Below are 19,101 nucleotides of genomic sequence, written 5' to 3' on the forward strand. Positions count from 1 at the left end.
CTTGTTCATCTCACAGGACACGACAGGAAGAGCGCCTTCTTCCTCTATCTTATTAAGATACCAATATGTTTGTCCTCTTCACGCTGGGTTTGAAACGGGGGAATGTTAATAGATAGAACGCTTCACATCGTCACCATAGTGTCATTTGTTTAAAGCAGGAACCTGGTGAAATCTCATCAGTGGCTATGATTTTTTTTAATATATGAGCCAAAACATTTTCATTCAAAGTTCCTATAGGCAGCCTACATGTGTGAGACAATTTAAAGATTTCTTCTCAAGATTTCCCGGAAAAGAAGAAGAACCAAAAGAAAAGCCCCGACCGTGCCAGCTCCTTAGAAAACAGTTCCATATTTATTGCAAAATATTTTTTTACAGAATACAACTGAAAAAACATCAACAGAGGAGGAATGGACAGTAAGGCCAACATCAGAACTCCAAGAGCTGAAATGTACAAACACCAATAATAACTTTTGCTGCTTTAATAGTAATAGTTGTTTTTTTTTTATACATAAATTGTTTCACAGCCACCTCCTTCAGGGGGAGAAAAAGAAAGAACTCAAACATCTTTCCCATTTTTTTTCTAAAACATTATTGCCTTTGCCTGTAAACCAACCTAGATCACCAACGGACGATGCTTAAAATGCTGAAACCTCTGTAAGAAACTTGTCCCTTGATTTGATAATGTCTCACAAAATATAAATATATATACTTGTAAAAAGCTCCAAACAATACGGGACCGTCGCGTTTTCAAAGTGAGTGTTGCGTCACTTGTCATTGAGAACATGAGGAGGCTCAGCGCATTACAGCTAAAAGTTAGGAGGCTAACACCATTAGCTCAACTTCTAACACCAGTAACTGAGTGTGCCGAGATAACACTTTGGATCTTTTAACTAAATAAAATATCAACGTTTTGCTTTTAGTTTACTCACACTGCTGGAATAATTGAACCCTCGCCTGAGCTTGGAGGGGTTTAGCGTAGTGCGTCTACATAAATTCGGGCGTGCATGCCCATGCACATCCTCATGCGATTTGGCACTGATGTAAAAGTTCTTTCCTCAAAGTAAACCGTGTGGTAAACACGTCTCAGTCTCTCCAGCTCCTTCTCTTACATCTTTTTTCTTTACACATTAAAAAAAAGGCAGAGTGAGACAGGATACATATTTTTTTTTTTCCCCGACATTCAAATGTACATCTTTAACATTGGCTCTCCCAAAATGTGGGATCTAATAAAAACAAAAAAAAAAACCCCTCCTGTCTCCGGAAGTTCAATATAGAAAATAAAAATTAAATAAAGATTAAAATAGATAAGATTTTTTTTTTCTCATATGCATAAGCCCTTCAAGAAAACACACCAAAACATTAGAGGATGAAGACGATGTACAATCCAGAACTCCAGAGAAGAGAGAGGGTTTGTTTTCTTCTGACACGACTTGACTAAGAAGGTAGACGTGAAACGAGAGGTGCAACGCGACAATGTCTTGTTTTTGCCCTTCTGATTCTATATCTTACAATACATGTGGTGGATGACTAACAAAACACGAGTATCCTCCTTTAAAGTGTGAAGCCGCTGCTGGTCGGGGTCTCTACACCGGCCGAGTGACAGACAGACTGTGGTCTTCGGACACGACCCGGCAGAACGACACAAAGCTTTCTTTTTCTCAACTGCGTCTGGGAGGCTCTATGGACCTTTGTTTTTTGGGTTTTTTTTGCGTATTTTGGAGGAAAAATTTGAGTTTTGTTGCAGAAACTCTTCTACAAACATTCGTTACACTAATGAGAATGACAATTTGAAGGTTGATAAAGTAAACTGAGTATTTCTTTTGCCATTTTGTGTCACTATGCACGACTTTATGACCGGGTTATTAATGACCTTTTCTTCCAGTGACCCAGCACCAACATGATCCGACACACTGTAGCTCTGTAATGTTATGTGTGTGTGTGTTTGTGTGTGTGTGTGTGGGGGGGCTCTTTAACCTTTTATGGATATCACAAGTGCTATCAATGATTTGATACCCTGAGTAGAGGACATAGGCTTGGGGTGAATTTCAGTAGAAACAAAAACATTTTTGCCAAGCAAACGCCAACTGAAATAAAAAGACATTACTAAGTAATACCACCTTTCACACATAAATAAAAACCATACTTATCGGTACATTAGAAACCACAAATGTAACCAGAGAGAAATAAAACAACAACAACGACAGATCACCCATGACAACACAGTCATTTTCAGCTTTACAATATGCATATATTCATGCATATATAGTGTGTATTTCCCCTTGCATACAGGCGAGTGGTTGGGGACTATATAGAGAGCCTTTAGTTATACCAACTCTCTCTGCAGAGACTAACACTGATTATTAAGAGATCAGTACAAATGAGAGCAAACATAATTCACGGGACAGGCCGGGGGGGGAGGGGGGGGGGAGAAGACGGGCGGACTGATTCTGCGCAGCCTTGTAAACAGAGGAGGCCAGACAGCCAGAGAGAATGATGGGTAACAGACATCCACTTAAAGCAGCAAAGATAGGACAGATTACAGGAGGTGGAGGCTGAGTGGGGCCGAGGAAAAAGAAGAGGCAGGGGGCCGTTTTCTTTCAGATTACCAATCAGACTACTCAAAGCGGAAGCATCACCTCGCAACGCCGCCTTCGTCTGCTTCTCGTCAAGCTCGGCGGAGCGTCAGTTCTGACGCTGAACATCAAGTTACGTTCCTGCTCAGGTGGGGAAATACTCGAAATGTAACAAACAGTAGACTCTCAGCGATGTAACACAGCGTCTTATAGTAAAGCAACCTATGGGCTGAGTGAGTGTTCGATCACTGGGTGTGGGGGGGTGAAGCGGGAGGGTGCGACAGGCAGATATACGGCTCCGGGTTTTCAAAGATATAACCTCTGCCCCCTTCCACCCTCGCTTCTCTCCAGCCCCCGCCGACATCCTGTTTGGGTCGGTAACAGCAGAGAGGACAGAGATGCTCAGACAAATAGCTGGATCCGCTCGCGGATGGTCTGCCGGCAGATGGGGCAGGTCTTGAGCGCGGCACTGCAGTCGATGCAGGAGGCGTGTCCGCACTGGAAGACCAGCTTGATGTGGTTGTCGATGCAGATGGGGCAGGTGATTCGCTCCTCCATCTGGCGGTAGCGAGACTGCAGCTGCTCCAGCAGGTTGTGCTGCTCCGAGTTCTCGGTGCCGGGGCTGCAGTCCACTTCTGTTTGGTCTGTGGGAGGGGGGGGGAGAACGATGACATATGTCAAAGCAATAAACAACTGAATCCACAGACAGTAACTGTAGGTTATTATTTTCCAATGTTAATAAAAGCTTTGCGAGGTTGTGCTACTGGTTGAAAGATAATAAAGCTGAATGCTAAAGCAGCCATGACCATGAATACAGCATGATTCAAAATATCTGAGAATTTCATTGGAGGCTCGTCCTCGACACAGAGGTGCTTTAATCAGACGCCTCAGGAACAGTGATCACTGCTCATACAGAGACAAATTCTAAAGTCTGCACAGATGAGACTTTAAATTCATTAAAGAAACTCATGAATTAACTAGGGCTGCAAATTATAATTATTTTGCTTGTAATTCTCACTATGGATCAGTCAGCCCATTATTTTCATGATTCATTGGTGAATCTTTTAGTCTATAAAATGTAAAAATAAAAATAAAAAATGGGGAAAAGGCTTATTGCATTTTCCGAGAAGAAGAACACCTGTGTTGTTTCGTTGGAAAATGTGTCATCACATCCGTGTTCTATTCACACATTCCAAACAATTCTAATAATACGAGGTTTCTTCTTACCTTGTCTAATTTTCTTGGTGATTGTGACTTGGCATTTGATGCATTTCTTCATTCGATGAGCACACTCTGTTTACACAAAGACAAGGTCAGCGAAGAGGTAGAGAGGAGATACAGAACACAAGCATTTTGACCAAACGTGGACTGATACATGCATGTCGAGCCTCCACCCACCTTCACAGGCCACACTGTGCTGGCAGGGGCAGAAGAGAACCAGCAGTGCCAGCTCGGAGCAGATGAGGCATTCGCTGGGCCCTGGCGGTGTGGGAAGAACCAGGTTGGTCATGGTGTTGGGCGTCGTGTGGACCCGCCGGAGGCTGGCACTGCTCAGGCCCTGTCCGCACGTGATGGCCTGCAGACGCTGCAACCTGTCAGGCAACAAACAACTATAACAACGCACAGATGCATCTTGTTTCTCACAAACAAAACTCTTTTTCGTGATGAATTTTAGCGCCTCTTTTAAAAGAGGTCTCACCTGTGTTTCTCAGAGAAGCTCTTGATAAGCTGCAGCATGCCGCTGTCTGCCACCAGGTCCAGGGGACTCTTGCCCTTGTGGTTTGCGTAGTTGATGTCAGCACCTTCCTGCGCTAGAAAACAAGCGATGGCTGAACCGACGCTCAGCTCGGTGTTCCCCAGGAGGCCTGAAGCGTTCAGCTGTGGACACACATGAGGATGACAGGAAGAGAGGATGGGGAAAATGAGGGAGGGAGAAGAAGTTGGAGTTAAAACAAACACTACTCGTATTATAAAACAATAATAAGGCGGAGCACGGATCATGTGGGCAGAGTGGGGGTTGAGACAATGCATTTGAAACTTAGGTCAAGGACGCAGGTGATCGCGAACAACAAAAGCTAATTAAAATGAAACGAGGCTGATGCATAAACTCAAATCTAATCAGCACTGAAGAACTCCTCCAATAACTCATCTGCTGACAGCGGCCAAAACAGTCAGGCCACCTTCATGCTTCTGTGTTGTGTGTGTGTATTTGTGTGTGTGCTGGTTTGGCAGGTGCCCAGGATGTTGACTGGAGCTGCAGCGTTTGCGGTCATGTAGACTGGAAAGGACATTCTCCGCCGGTGCGATGATATCAACGCCGACCGATGTAACAGGAGTTTAAGTGCTCGTATAAAAAAGTGCTGCACACAGTGCGGAGTCGAGCCCTCTCAGTGAGGAATATTTAACTAGTTCTTGTGGGTAAACGGCTCTCTGGGAAGCATGAAGGTGATTTTTAAGAGCTTTGACCTCTGGTGGATACCAACAATGTTAACATCCACTGAAGAAATCCTTCAGCAGGTGTAAAGTTAAATATTTTTTATTAACGATAGGAGTGCTTGTTATGTTTAATGTGAGCGTTTTGGCTTGTGAACTTTCAATTCAGACTCACTGCTCTCTTCAGCAATGTTTTCGGTGAGAAGGACTTAGCCGACTGTAGCGACTAGCTGGCGAACATAATGGAGCATTTAGCAGCTAAAGATCCAAATATTTTTCACAGGAGATGGTGGAGACCAAAGCAGGGCTACAGAGTGAATATTGGACTACCATTTCACAGGTCACCGGACCGCTATTGTTGATCTGTTCCCGCTGGATGTATTAAAAGGAGCGATTAGCATATCAACTGTCCAACGGTCTTCCCCAAAATGCAGAAAAAACGGCCGCTTTAATGATATTACTTGATAAAATCAGCGTATCATATGACAATGTGAGATCAATGTGACGATGTAAAGAGGTCACTGACAGTGATACAGAGAATTGGCAACAGAATCTACAGCTTCGCTCAGTTTCAAAGTCAATTTCAGCTCATTGTTCCTCTCCCATGCTGCAACTTCACAGTTTCGATTCGCTCTCACTGCTCTCCCAGCATTGTTTCTGGCCACAGCAGGAAGCGGTTTTCAGTGAAAGCGCTCTAAAAACTGTAAACAACAGCAGACAGACAGAAGGTTGTTTACGTCAGTGTCAGTGTTCAGGGCCCAGAAAATTAATTAAAAGTGGATTTAATGTTTTGAAGTCCGGCAAATAATCATATGCATCCTCCACGTTTCATTTAAATAAAATGTCTGTTAGCAGCAGCATTGCCCTTTGTTCATAATGAATACAAACATTGCTGTGGGTAGTCGTTGTTGGCTGCAGTGGAAATACACAGGATCTCCCAACCACAAAATGATTCACAGAGAAAAAAATGGGTGAAATTCAAAATGTCAAAGCGTCACATTAAGATTAGACCGATCGAGGGAGGCCTGAGGTCAGTAAATCTAGTTCCTCTGAGGATGAATACACCACATGGCTTCTTTTAGATTCTTTGGATTGATGGAGCGTGCTCCTTTCCAAGTTCAAGACATCCTCCTCTAGGGAAGGATGACATGATGTGTTTACACCGCACTCCTAATTTATCACAGACATTTCAATTTGATCTCCCTCCAGATCTATATTTCTACACTAAGTGGGCCCTCTTCACCTCTCAAGCATTCAACACTTTCTCTCTCTCTTCATTCCACCACCGTTCTCAACGTCTTGCCAGCACTTTCTCTTGGAGCAAGAGAAGAATATGAGATTAAAGTCAAGGTAAGGTGATCTTCAGTTCTAAGAAAATAAATCCGACACGTTGAGACTTTATTGCGGTATAACCTTTTTCTCTGTAGATGTAACGGCTGCTTTAGCGCCACGTTAGTTCACTCCCATCTGAGCACTTTCTCCTCAGTTAACCCCTCTCTCTTGCCTCGTTTACATAATGAAGCAAAGCCCTTTTTACTCGGTCATCACCCTGTCCTTGAATTCCACCAGACTTCCTTTCCCCGCTCGTCATTCACCTAGAAAGCCATCTGCTTTATCCAAGATTAACCCCCCCCGACTACAAACAAACATGTTTACGTACCTTAACTCTTAATTTTGTTTACTATTCTCTCCTTGCTTCAATATCAGGTCTGCTCTTATCCCCTAAGTCCTTATTTACCCCCACTATGAGTCTGTTTTTACCTCCTTAAGACTGCATTAATCCTTTTTACTCACCGTCAGTCTGTTTGCCTTCCTGTTAGTGTCTATTTACACCTCATTGAAGCTTTATTTACCACTCTTTTAATGTTTCACGTACTCTTCCTTTAGTCCTCTCTATTTAGTGTGGATTGTCTCTTTAGTAACCGTCTCTTCTGGCTTTATTTAGCCGTTAGTCAACAACCCGCCACCTCCCCTGCCGCCTCCCCGTCTGCTCTCACCCTGCAGTAGAGCGATGTGGTGGAGCAACCCTCGCCGCTCTCCTCTGTGCTGCTGGTGCCCACGGCGGGGCTGAGCATTACGTTGGCCAGCTGCGGGCGGAGGAGGGCCACGTGCATGGCCGTGTCTCCGTCCTCGTCCTCCATGTTGACGTCGGCGCCCTCGGCCACCAGCAGCTGCACCAGTTCGGTGTGGCCCTGCGTCACCGCCAGCTGCAGCGGCGTCTGGTTCCGGTTGTTGCGGATGTTGATGTCGCAGCGTCCCTGTGGAGGAGGAGCAAGGGGGGACAAAATTGTAATGTTTTATCAAATGTATTAAAAAGATTTTGTGTTCATTCCACACGTGAAAATCGTCAGCTCACTTCCTTGACGAGGATCTCGGCCACATCACGGTGGTTGTTCAGGGAGGCCAGATGCAGCGCGGAGAAGCCATCCTCCTTCTTAACGTCCACCAGCTGCCGTGCCCGCGCCAGGATCTTCTCTGTGGCCCTGCCGCCAGGACAAACAACGCAAGACTCCATTAGGCAGAGAGCACAACACTGCTCGCGGCTTAAATTAGGAACAGTTAAGTCTGCTATAGCTGCCCCGCTGCTTCTCAGAATATGAAGCTAATTTTATTCTGCGCTGCAGTGTACTTTACACGGGCTTGGACGGAGACGCAGCTGCTGTGGAGCTGCTAACAAGCCTTTCTAACGAGAAAACAGTGACACAACAGGCGGCCACTTCGCACCAAATGCAGCCAACTGACCTCCTGATGTTCCTTTAATAGTCCACTACCCAGAGTGTATATTGCTGTTTTAAGCTCATCCTCGCAGCTTTCCGCTATACTCGGTATTCAGCCAGTGTGCTATAACACAGACGGAATATCACCAACAATTCAATCATCACCTGACAGCTCGATGTCCAAAACGAGGACGTAAGATCGTCAAATCTTTCAAGGTCAAAAATGGTCCCCATCCTCTTTTGTCATCCATCTACTTGTGTTATCATCACACTGAGGGATGACAATTCAGTCTGAAGGATTAGATCACATTCGGTGAAGTGAGACTATTATAACTTTTTTGTGTGTTTCGCGCAGCGGGCCGATGCTGCAGTGTGAGGCCAGGTTGCACTGTTCAGACGTCCTCTGCTCCGTAGCTGAGCTTGCTTTATGACGTGTGAAATTGAAGCCGACAGCCTTAGTGAGCACCCGGGAAGCCGGCATGCCACTGCGGAGGCTCGGGTACGGCGTCACCCAACCTTTCTATGGATGTTAGGACACTTTTAACGTTAATGAGGTAGATAGATGAGGCTGGTGTCAATCTCAGTCGCTTGTTATTCACCCTCATGAATGAAGACAAAAATCTGATGTGATATAATCTAAAAGTACAAGTCAAGCGAAGGCAAACCAGCCGTATAAAAAGAACATTGTTATATAACAAAACACTGTTGATAAAAAAAAAGTAGCTCATGCAACAGGGGGAAAAGAACGTCCCCACAGAGGACATGACTTTGAGCTGGGACACAGATGACAGATGTAAAAATGTTAAAAATGGATCGGACCCTATAAAGACACGTTTCCTTACAAGTTTCCTTGTTAGTCTCTTGGTCGGTCAGACTTTATTATAACCATCACTAATAAATGGTAAATATAGAGTTAATTAAACTTCAGCTAAAAGTTCTTTAACTGTTAACAAACGATGGAATTATAAATAACACATTTATTAAGCAATTATAATTGGTTTCAAACTATACTTCCAGCAAATGACAGTATTTATGGTTTCTTATCTACCTAAAATTGCCACGCAGTTGTGTTACGTACAGCCCATGATGTATCTGTGTCTGCACATTACTTGTTTTCTCGACTCACCAGCACAACCTTTGACAAAATGTTTAAATATGGTTGCAATACGTACTGGGGAGGAATATGTTCTATCTACCTTTCCTTTTCAGTTATTACGCAATGAAAAAAATAAATAAAAATCTCTACCTTTTCAAAACGCTCCAACAAAAACAGCCATAAAAACAACAGCATCATCACAGACGAATCTGAAACAGTGTTGTCATTCCTTTATTACACCTTATGAACGTGCCGCTGAGAGAACGACGCAAGTGCAATTATTTTTCCGTCAGTGTGAAACGGGACAGTTTTTATGCGGCTTTAATTATAGTAACTAAAAAATTACAGCGTTTACAGGCTCATTAGCAGCAGATCGCTGATACATTTTAAAATTCATCACAGAGGTCCAGACCGCTGAGAGTACAGTATGGTCGGGATCTCCTCTGGGCGTTTTATAAGCGATGAAGAAGAGACATTGTGTTGGAGGTCACTGGTACCTGCAATGCAGCTCCGTCTGTGTGTGTGTGTGTGTGTGTGTGTGTGTGTGTGCGCGTGTGTGTGTGCGGTGACAGTATTGATAGAGGGAAATATCGCTCCTGCTTTAGAGTTGTCTCCAGGCCGCCGTTGTGAGCTAAAGAGCTCACCCTCGCAGGTCTGAGGCAGACACGGCTGTGTGAGTGTGTCACCTTTGTGTCCACGACGCCTCTCTACATTATTTCCATAATCGTTACTCCTGTGTGTTCATGAATATTCAGTCCTGGGCCGACATTCTGGGGCAGTTTTGTACAAACATGCCTTTACACACAACAGCTAGAGGGCACGCTGGTCACGACTTCTCTGGAGACTGAAGTCATCGTCTGGTTATTTTTGGGAGTTTGCATCATGCTTGTTTGTGAACTGCTTCTTAATCGAAGCTTGATAAAAGCAGGAGAAATGCACCGTGAAGAGTACCAATTACGTGACGTACTTGCGAAATCCGGCGTGTGTCAGACAGTTTACATTTTACCCTCAAAAGGCTCAGTGTTACTCCAGAAAGACAGGATTAAATAGGGAGAGGATGAGTTGGAAGAATGGAAGAAACCGCTGTGGAACAAAAGGGATCTGGTGAAAGCGAGGCGCAAACAAAGGAGCTTCGAGGAGGTGGGATTAGATGGAACAAATTCAGCCAAGTATTACTTCTTTTCAATAAATATAACACACAGACCGTAACCGTCCTCCACGTCCATTTGCCTCTTCTGTCAAGCTGAAAACTCAGAAAGAAATCTGGCAGCTTGCCCCGTTTCTTTTCTTTCCCAGGACTGTTTGTGAACTTGGCCTCTTGCCCCTCTTTTTCCATTTCCTCACAATAAATAAATACTCTAATAAACAAAACATTCTCATCTTTCTGTCACACAAAAAAAACAACAGAGGGCCACAGCTGCTCGGAGGAGCCTTACGACAGCCAAAACCGACAAAAAAAAAAAAGAAAAAAAAAAATCACAATTTGCTAGGTGTAAATTAAAGGTGGATGAATATCAAAGAGCAGAAGAGTCAGGAGAATCTACAACCACAAAATACATCAGATGAATTTTGAATTTACTCCACAGTGATTAATCTCATTTAAATTGGAGGTAAACTGTGATGAGATGTGTGTACCCTCAATCCATTGGCTGCACACGGTCAAACTTCATACTATAATTGGTATTAAAGCCAGAACAAACACACCTGGGCTGTATCATTGTAGTGTAGGTCTGCCGGTGATATATGAATGAACCGGTGGAGCGAGCTAATCCTCAACACTGTAAATCCTGCGTCCCTACTTCTGGCGCAGCGGCTGATGTCAGGCTAAATGAATGCTGGGGAGTGTGGCCTCAACTCCCAGCACTGCACATATGACACTTGCCAGAACAGATCGGACATTTTATTAAATGACTGTCTGCCGCGGCCTCTGCTCCCCTCCCTTTTTCCTCTCTCGCTTGCAGTTATTGCTTGCAGACTGTATTTTTTATTCTCCGACTCAGTCGACATGAGCGTGTGCACTGCCCTCACGTACACGTCTGTCCCGGTATTATAACTGCGATTTCAAAAGGCGAGTAAGTTGGCTGGTTGTTGGAGTGATGAGGGAATGTGGGGTGAGGGGTTTTTAATGGCTTGGTGAAGTTGCTGGATACCGAGTTGTGTGACAAAGCAGCACTTTTTAGAGGCGCCTTTAATTCTGACGAGTCCAAAGCACACCTCCTGATAAACCACACCTGTCAGGAGGACAGATTATCTTGTCAAAGGAGAGAGAAAAAAAGCCTTGTGTGTGCATAAAAGGAATATTGTCTTCCTGCTAGAAAAGTGTTTGTAGTTTTGTTGAGTTAAGCACTTTAAAACATTCCCTTGATGAGAATAATGGTTTGACTTATGCTCTCTGACTGGTTTAGTACTTGACAGACTGGCCTGAGTAGATATTGGAGAGTTTGTAGGCAAATAATCAGAGGACCAATCCATGGTGATCGACTCACAGCCTGGAAATCATTACTGATGACAATAACAGGGTTCCGGCCCTTTTGGAATATACATTTTGTGAAGATATTATCTATTAAATTTGAGTGAAACCTTGAATGAAGTGGCATGGCTTCTGGGAGGAAATTTATGTTGGGAGCTGGTGTTTTTTTTTTTCATCCGTGCTCTGTTTCCTTCGTGGCACCTCTTTAAAAAGAGCCAGGGATGATTTTCCATTACATGCTTTGGTTATAATTTGGGAAGGAGAGTTCATACGAGGTCGTAAAAGCCCTGGAGCAAAGAAGAAGGAACCTCACCATGGTCAGGGCAGACTTGGGGCGCTGTGAAAAATATCAACTCCAAGACGTCACTCAAATCTGTGAGGGAACTAACTGTATTTTATAACACAGGTGGAAAAACTGACACTTTCTCGATCGTCCTTAATTCTTACTTCTCTAGAAATAACTCGGACATGATATTTGAATAGGTCAGAAACTGAACTTAGGACAAACTTTAGAGGTTGATCTGAGTCACGGGCACTAAAACGTAACATTAAGATTTTAAATGAATCAATAACATCGTTTTAAAATAGAGTACTACTGAGATACATTCACTTTCGGTGCTCTCTCTCTACGTTTTCGAGGCTATTTGTGGTGTGTGGGAGCCGGTGTGATGCAACTTGGACAGAGGAGGACACTGGCACACCAAAAATACAGAGTTGTGTTTGAGGCACGAAACCTTATCATTGTGAGAACATTCAGCCATGCCTGGTCAGTGCGCCATCCAGGCTGAGCTTGTGATTGAGCACCTCCAGTGTCAACCAGCCTAAAACCAACAGAGTCAAGAGACAATGGAGCCTTTGTGACAGGTGTCAGCCAGGCAGGCCTGACGTTTGGCCTCGAGCACCTCGGTGTAGAGTGAAATGGCTGAGCTGATCTTTCACCAGCTGCCTATTGGTGTCACTGAGAGGTATTCAATATAGCGAGCCATTTTGGGAAGGAATACAATCAAAATCTTTGATTCTTTCGTTAATATAAAATGTGTTCTCTTTATCCCTCTCAGTAAGCACTGTGACAAAACCCACAGCCAAGTCAAGCTGTGCTGAGTAGTTCTTCCCCTGGGAAAATCATCTTCTAAAATGTGCACAGTTTGTTTGGATTTCTTACATTTTTGTCCACTCATGAAACCCAGGCCTCTGCATTGCTGAAAAATGACAAGACTAAATGTAGTTCGGGAGGAATCTGAAGGACAAGTCCATGTTGAGGAAAACAGGATGCAAAAGTAAATGTTGCATTTTTGCCTGATATTGACTGCCAGCCTGCTGACAGCAGCAGAAGCTGTGTGGGAGATGAGCTCTATCTGTAACGGATAGTGTTGAGAGTTGACCTCTGAGTCCTCATTTAACCCCCCCCCCCCCCCCCCCACACACACACACACACACACACACACACACACACACACTCACAGAGAACCATGATTTCCATTCCTCACATCAGAAACTATAAAGAACTGAGAACAACTGAGCAGCCTGACAATAACACATGACACCGTTTTTCTTTTTCTTTTCTTTAAAGCGGGATTTTTCTGGTGCACACATGCTAGATTTAAGATGGGGACAGAGAAAAATATGGCTCTTATTTGTCCACATTAAGTGGCTAACAAGCTCATATGACCTCCAGATTTGTGTTATAACTGTAAAAACATATTTGAAATGACACTAACGATCCTGAAGACCATGACAAGTCTTCCACTAATCCCTCTCGACTTCAGTATCTAATTCCACTGCTTTTAACATGTCTGGGTCATCCAAACACCAAAGTTTTAACAGGTTTTGCATATGACGTCTACTCACAGTTTGTTTCCTTTGAGGGCAGCATGGTGCAGCAGGTTGAAGCCTCGGTGGTTCTGCTGGGTGAAGTCGATGTTGGGCACCAAGACCAGGATCTCTATGATATTGCGGAAATCTTTAGAAATGGCGTCATGGAGCGGTGTGTCCCCGTATGAATCCTGATTGGGGGAGAAAAGCAGCACATTGAGTGGGGCTGTTGCACATATTGGAATTAAACTAGTTTTGCAGGTTTTTGAGACATTTCTTTGGGCATGTTGAGACATGACACACATGTTCTGAGCCTGAGTGAGAGGAAACACCTCTCCACACCACCATATAGCTGTAGCCTGTGGATATACAAATGTTGCTATGACAAGGGAGCGTTTTTGTTATCACTCTCATGTATATATCCACTTCTAATTATGAATGTGATAAAATGTTGTGAATTGCACTTGAAAAAGGAGGTGGAGGTGAAAAAATAAGGAGAAACTGCGCAAAATAAATGAAATCATGGACACTGCAGTTCTTCCTGCGCACTGTTTTGCTACGCTGAACAGCCAGTCAGAGTGACTTCTTACAATGACGGGGTCCGCCACAGACGCTACATGTTCAACCGGCTACCGTCATAAAAAGGGCTGACGCACACCAACGGAGCGGGTCACAGCGCAAACGGAGTTTCTATCATCTATAAATTATTTACGGCAGCTATAATATCAATGAAATCTAGACCGCGCACACTAATTATGGGTCTATATTAGCCGTGTGGTGGATGCTGCATTTCATTTTGACTGTATGTGACACACACAAAAACAAACCCTGGGCTGCTTCTTCATGCTTTAGTCGAGCAGCCTACTTCTACTCAGGCAGAGAGAAATACAAAAATATGCAGTCAATGAATGCCAGGCACGATGGCAGACATGTTAGACAGTCTGGAAAATACCCTGAAACACACACTAAATTGAATTAATGAGGCTGAGGGCTGAAGTGAAGCGGTCAAATACCCTAAATGTTTCAATTTGTGTTTACAGCTGCATGAAAGGACAATGTGTGAGTTACTGATGACGTGACCGACACTGTAAGAGAAGCTCAGCTCCAGAAATATTCTGTTGGCTACAAAACTCTTCACGCATGGGGGTTAGTAGATGATGACTTTCATTTTTATGGTGAACCTTTCCTTTAAAGTAATCAAAAAACATGTAAGGTGTGAAAACATGGGAAAAACACACTAAATCTTCAATGGGGTTAATTAAAGGCCAGTCTTTAGTATGGGACACTCTAGGTCCTCTCACCTGGAGATTGACGTCAGCCGAATGTTCAGTTAGCACTCGCACCACGTCGGTGTAGCCCTTGTTGACGGCAATGTGGAGCGCCGTGCACATCGAGTTGTTCAGGAGGTTGATGTTTGCCCCCTTGCTCAACAGCAGCCGTGCGATCTCTGCCTGATTCCTACAGAGAAAGACACCATAAGCAGAAAAAAAGACAAATACAAAGATTATTCCTCACTGTTATATGGTTATATTGAGTGATTCAACCTGTCTGAGCAGTGCTTTTTATTAAGTTCATTCAAACCAGTGTATAAAAGCACAAAAGCTTATTCTAAAAGCCTTCTGGGAGCTTCACAAAGCACAAGGTTTGCATGTTAAGTTACTCTTAGTTAGTTATCATCATCTTTTTTTATAGCCTGCTGCCTCGTCTGCACGGTGTGCCACTGCTACAGGCCAGTATCCATTCCCGTATAGATTTTGTCAAACTTCCTGGCCATGTGTTAACATCCGGAGAGGATGAGATGTGCCTGGCTTATTGGACGTCACTACTTTGAATGGATTATCACATTACAAGGAAAGAGAACGGCAGGAACTCTACTGTACATCTGTCAGTCACTTCTCTACAGCCACAAAGATCTGAGATGCATCCTGTTCAAAACTCAAGTATGGGCTCTGTGTGTGTGTGTGTGTGTGTGTGTGTGTGTGTGTGTGTGTGTGTGTGTGTGTGTGCGCACGCGCTCACCCGAAGGCAGTGTAGTGCAATGCAGTATCGCCGTCTTCATCCTTGACCTCGATGGAGCCGTTGGCCTGCAGCAGGGCCTTCACCACCTCCATGTGGCCTTGGTGAGCAGCGACCTGCAGTGCAGTTTTGCCCTGGTTCTTGATATCCACCTGCCAGGAACACAAACGCGGTCGCAGATTCATTAGAGGCGGCGATGGTGCGGACGCGAACAGAGCTGAAGATAGACTGGCTGGAAATAATCTGAGCATGAACAACAGATATGTTCGTCACACACCCGATACATAATCCCAATTAGTAGTGGTCATCATCCCCTACGTACAAATGTGGTCAGACACATGGCTAAATTAGAGTGGCAGCAAGTAGAGCGCAAACCTCCGCCAAGGCCCAACAGTCCCCTTTATTTCGATCAAGCCTAAGCCACCCATATCTGCTTAAACATAATTTAACAACCACTAGGACAACAAAATAATGCAGTTGGGATCATAATCTCCAAAACAATAATAAATTAACTAAAAAAGACTGAAAAGTCTGTAAAGATTGTGCTGGTCCAAAGATTAGGAACCGAACCGCTTCCCTCCAGCAAATGAAAGCTTGTTTTTCTCAGTGCTTCACTTTTAATATGAAGATGCCAACCAGATTATCATCACCATCTTGTTGCTGCTGTTTACATTCACCTACTGTAGACGGAAGTTTAGCATACACAGTACAGAATTATTTCCTGGGTGTGTATGGACATAAATAACTACATACAGTATATGTTCCATGTTTGCGTAGCAAGAAAGAAATACAAACTTTTTTTTTCGTTATGCAGCAATGTGTTGTACAATGACAAGAAATAACCTTGTTATTTTGGACTTTGTCAGTGTACAGTTTGGATTACATATGATTACAGATGTGAGGGTTAATCCGTGTTCTTCTTATCTTGTTGGAACAATCATCATTGCAGCGAATATTTTGGTTTGGGATCTCTCGATATCTTCCTGTTGCGCAAGCTGCACAAGTCGAAATGAAATCGGGCAACAGACAGAAAAGGCCGGGCACGAGAAAAGGAAAAAATTACAGGCTGCTTCTTCCGTTCCTCCTTAAGCCAGACCTCCTCACCTCTTATATTCTCCTCAATGACAGTACAGTGCCCAAATGGCTAATAGTGTGTATGCTGGTAGACAACATCTAAACACACACGCACACCTTTTTTGCACAATCCCTATCCCAGTAAGAGTCAAATTCAAAAGCATTGCTTGGTTGCAGGCCTCTGCCAAAAACTGAAAACAGAGTCCAAAACTGATTCTATCCAAGACCGGCCAAAATCTGTTTTACGCCTCATAAAAAACTCTTTCTGCTGTGAATTGCATCATTTCATTTATTCAAATAGTTTGTGTGTGATCTTATTAGTAAAAATATATAAATATAATATATTATAGCAGTGAACATGAAAGTCAATTTTACATCTATTTCCACTGCAATACATGTCATGTTTGATGTCATTTATTAGCGTAATTGTGACAGTTTTGGGGAATGTACTCTCCCTTTCATACACAGTAAGACATAAAATAGAGGTATAGGGGTATGCTTCACAAATCTCTTAAACAGCGAAATATATTATTTTTTCCCTAATCATCTCAGCTCTCTTCATCGTACCTCGCCCTGCTTTAATTTAAACATTACCAGTCTAAGTGGGTCTTGATCAAACAAGCCAAAGAAATTATAAGAAGCATTTTCCAAATTTATTACCAGGCACACATTTTACTGACAATGCCATTTCCACATTTTTCTCTGTACATCATCTGTGTAAATGCTGTCAATTAAATGCTATGTATGTATTAAAGAAGTTGTTGCCTCTTGTGTGTGTGCAACTCTAATATGGAAGAGTGGAAATAAAAAAAAACACTCTGCCCTGTTTTATGGCTGAATGCAGCATGAGTCTAAAGTTTTGAGGGATATTGGAGTGGTGTGTTGTGAGAAAATTTGGACAGTGAATCAGACAGACTGGTGTATAAAATGTCCCTTGCCTTATCTGGCTCACTAAGACTCTCTGGCCCTTAAATTCCCCACCCCCAGTCTTGGTGTCCTGGTGGGAAGAGCTCTTGGAACGAGCAGTGGACTGCAGCAAAGAGAAGGAGTGCTGCACTAACCTTGTCAGGATACTTCTGCACCAACTCCCGCACTTTGTTGGCACTGCCGTGTGCTGCCTCGATGACCAGCCGGCTGGGATTGTCCTGCTCTGTGGACTGGGACAGCAGCTTCTCCAGGACTGAGATGACAGTACCTGAACGGATACATAGGTAGATGGGGAAGGGGCACAAAAAGTGAGACACAAAGGATAGATTTAGTTTAATCTGTTTAATGTAAAAAAAAAAAAAAAAAAAAAAAGATTTGAAATGGTGCCGTAAAGCCTTCCAAGAGACCAAAATGGTAAAACAAAGACACACTGGTTAATAGGTTTGTCAAAGATGGGCTTAGGAATGAGTCAAAATGTCCCTCCATGCAGTAAAATTTGGCCACACACACACACACACACACATTGCTCTGTTGTCCCATCCACAGAGGTGAACACATGCACAGAATAGATTAAGTCATGATTATGATGAGAACGTCTGACATGATGACAAATGTCGGCTTTGCTGCAAAAGCCTCTCGCTGTCAACATGCAGGATTGTGACATGCTATAGAGAAGAACATTTCCAAAAATAACACCAGGTATACACACTGCTGAAAAAAAAAAGATGCAGACAGGGAACGGCTGTGATCATAAAAGCCACAGTTGCAGTTTGCATGTGAAAGCATGCATAGCAGAGACAGAGCAGGAATGAGGGCAGGGAGGAGGACGAACGACTGCTTGACGGAGGCAAAGCTGGAGCAGCAGCATTAGAGATGAAGCCCCCACGTCCCGGCAGAGGCCTTACTTCCAGATTCGTTGGGATTCTCGGCCGTCATGAGGTTGGCATCCACCTCCACAGGCTGGGCTGAGAGGCACGCTGGGTTAAATGTCCACGTCTGGCCACCGAACGCCACCCGTAGGTCACCGTCCGCATACACTTTTAGCACCTTCCCGACCTGGCCAAGCACCTAGGTAAAAAAAAAAGAGAAAAAAAGTTAGGTAATAAAAAAAAAACAAGGCAGAAGGTTGACACTGACACATAAAGAATAGAGTGTGGAAAAACTGATTGACCAGGAACTATTCATGGTATTTAAGGCCAACTGCTGTGCCTCTCTAATTTAAGTAAATAATGAGGCTGCATTTGAGGAAACGGCTCTAAACTTGATTAGTTCCTGATGTACGCCCAATATTCAGGAAGTAGGTCACTTATTTCAGAGGGGTGTCTGCCAAATAAAGGGTTTACTTTAGCAAGTGACACAGCTAACTTCACGCACACACACACAGGGAGTAACCTGAAGGTACCTGAATGCAGAGGTGAGACAAAGTTATCAAGTGTCTCGCTTCCAGATAATATCCACATCCAGATAATGCTTCATCGGGATCCTTTTATAAATCTCGCCTGAAAACCTATGTCTATATAAAAGCCTAATTGTTGTGAACATTTGATTCATTTTTTCATTGCTACTTTATTTGACCCTTTTGTGTTATTATATCGCTCTATAAATGCAACTTTAAACCGTTTACCTTGTTTGTGAACTATGCTTTGAAAAGCACAACATAAATAATGTGAAGAGTCATCGGCGGGAAAACCAACAAAGAACCTAATCAACAAGTCATCATGACCTTAGACTAAAGATTTGTGTTTAGATGATCAGTTTCTCAAATCCAAGTCCTGTGACTCGAGAAGACTCCTCTGCCACAGCATGAATACAAAGTATCAGAGTGTATATTATCAGGCTGAATGAGCATACGGGAGCCATGCTGTCAGTCCACTCTCCGTGGCCTGCCTGCAGTCTCTTCACACTCTCCATGTCCTCCAATACTCTTACTAGCTCGCCGACTCCAAAAGTGTTCACCTAGTGGAAAGAAAAGGCGGACAAACT

The 19,101-nt window shown here is 43.6% G+C and overlaps 1 protein-coding gene across 9 annotated transcripts in view; it reads right to left on the reverse strand.

Annotated features, from left to right (window-relative positions):
* Positions 1–329: 329 nt before the first annotated feature.
* The window catches only part of mib2 (MIB E3 ubiquitin protein ligase 2), a 45,783-nt gene continuing 27,011 nt past the window's right edge, over positions 330–19,101 (reverse strand). For all 9 annotated transcript variants that reach the window (XM_030422386.1, XM_030422385.1, XM_030422379.1 and 6 more), the window contains 12 exons: positions 18,970–19,074; positions 18,024–18,186; positions 17,253–17,386; positions 15,121–15,269; positions 14,403–14,559; positions 13,138–13,292; positions 7,363–7,489; positions 7,004–7,264; positions 4,273–4,451; positions 3,972–4,165; positions 3,801–3,866; positions 330–3,217 (listed from right to left, as the gene is read on the reverse strand). In XM_030422386.1, coding sequence (XP_030278246.1) covers positions 2,976–3,217; positions 3,801–3,866; positions 3,972–4,165; positions 4,273–4,451; positions 7,004–7,264; positions 7,363–7,489; positions 13,138–13,292; positions 14,403–14,559; positions 15,121–15,269; positions 17,253–17,386; positions 18,024–18,186; positions 18,970–19,074 — 1,932 coding nt within the window. In that variant the 3' untranslated portion in view covers positions 330–2,975. The remainder of the gene's footprint in view (positions 3,218–3,800; positions 3,867–3,971; positions 4,166–4,272; positions 4,452–7,003; positions 7,265–7,362; positions 7,490–13,137; positions 13,293–14,402; positions 14,560–15,120; positions 15,270–17,252; positions 17,387–18,023; positions 18,187–18,969; positions 19,075–19,101) is intronic.

The sequence above is a fragment of the Sparus aurata genome, chromosome 7 (genome assembly GCF_900880675.1).
Source record: "Sparus aurata chromosome 7, fSpaAur1.1, whole genome shotgun sequence".
NCBI classification, from domain to species: Eukaryota; Metazoa; Chordata; class Actinopteri; order Spariformes; family Sparidae; genus Sparus; species Sparus aurata.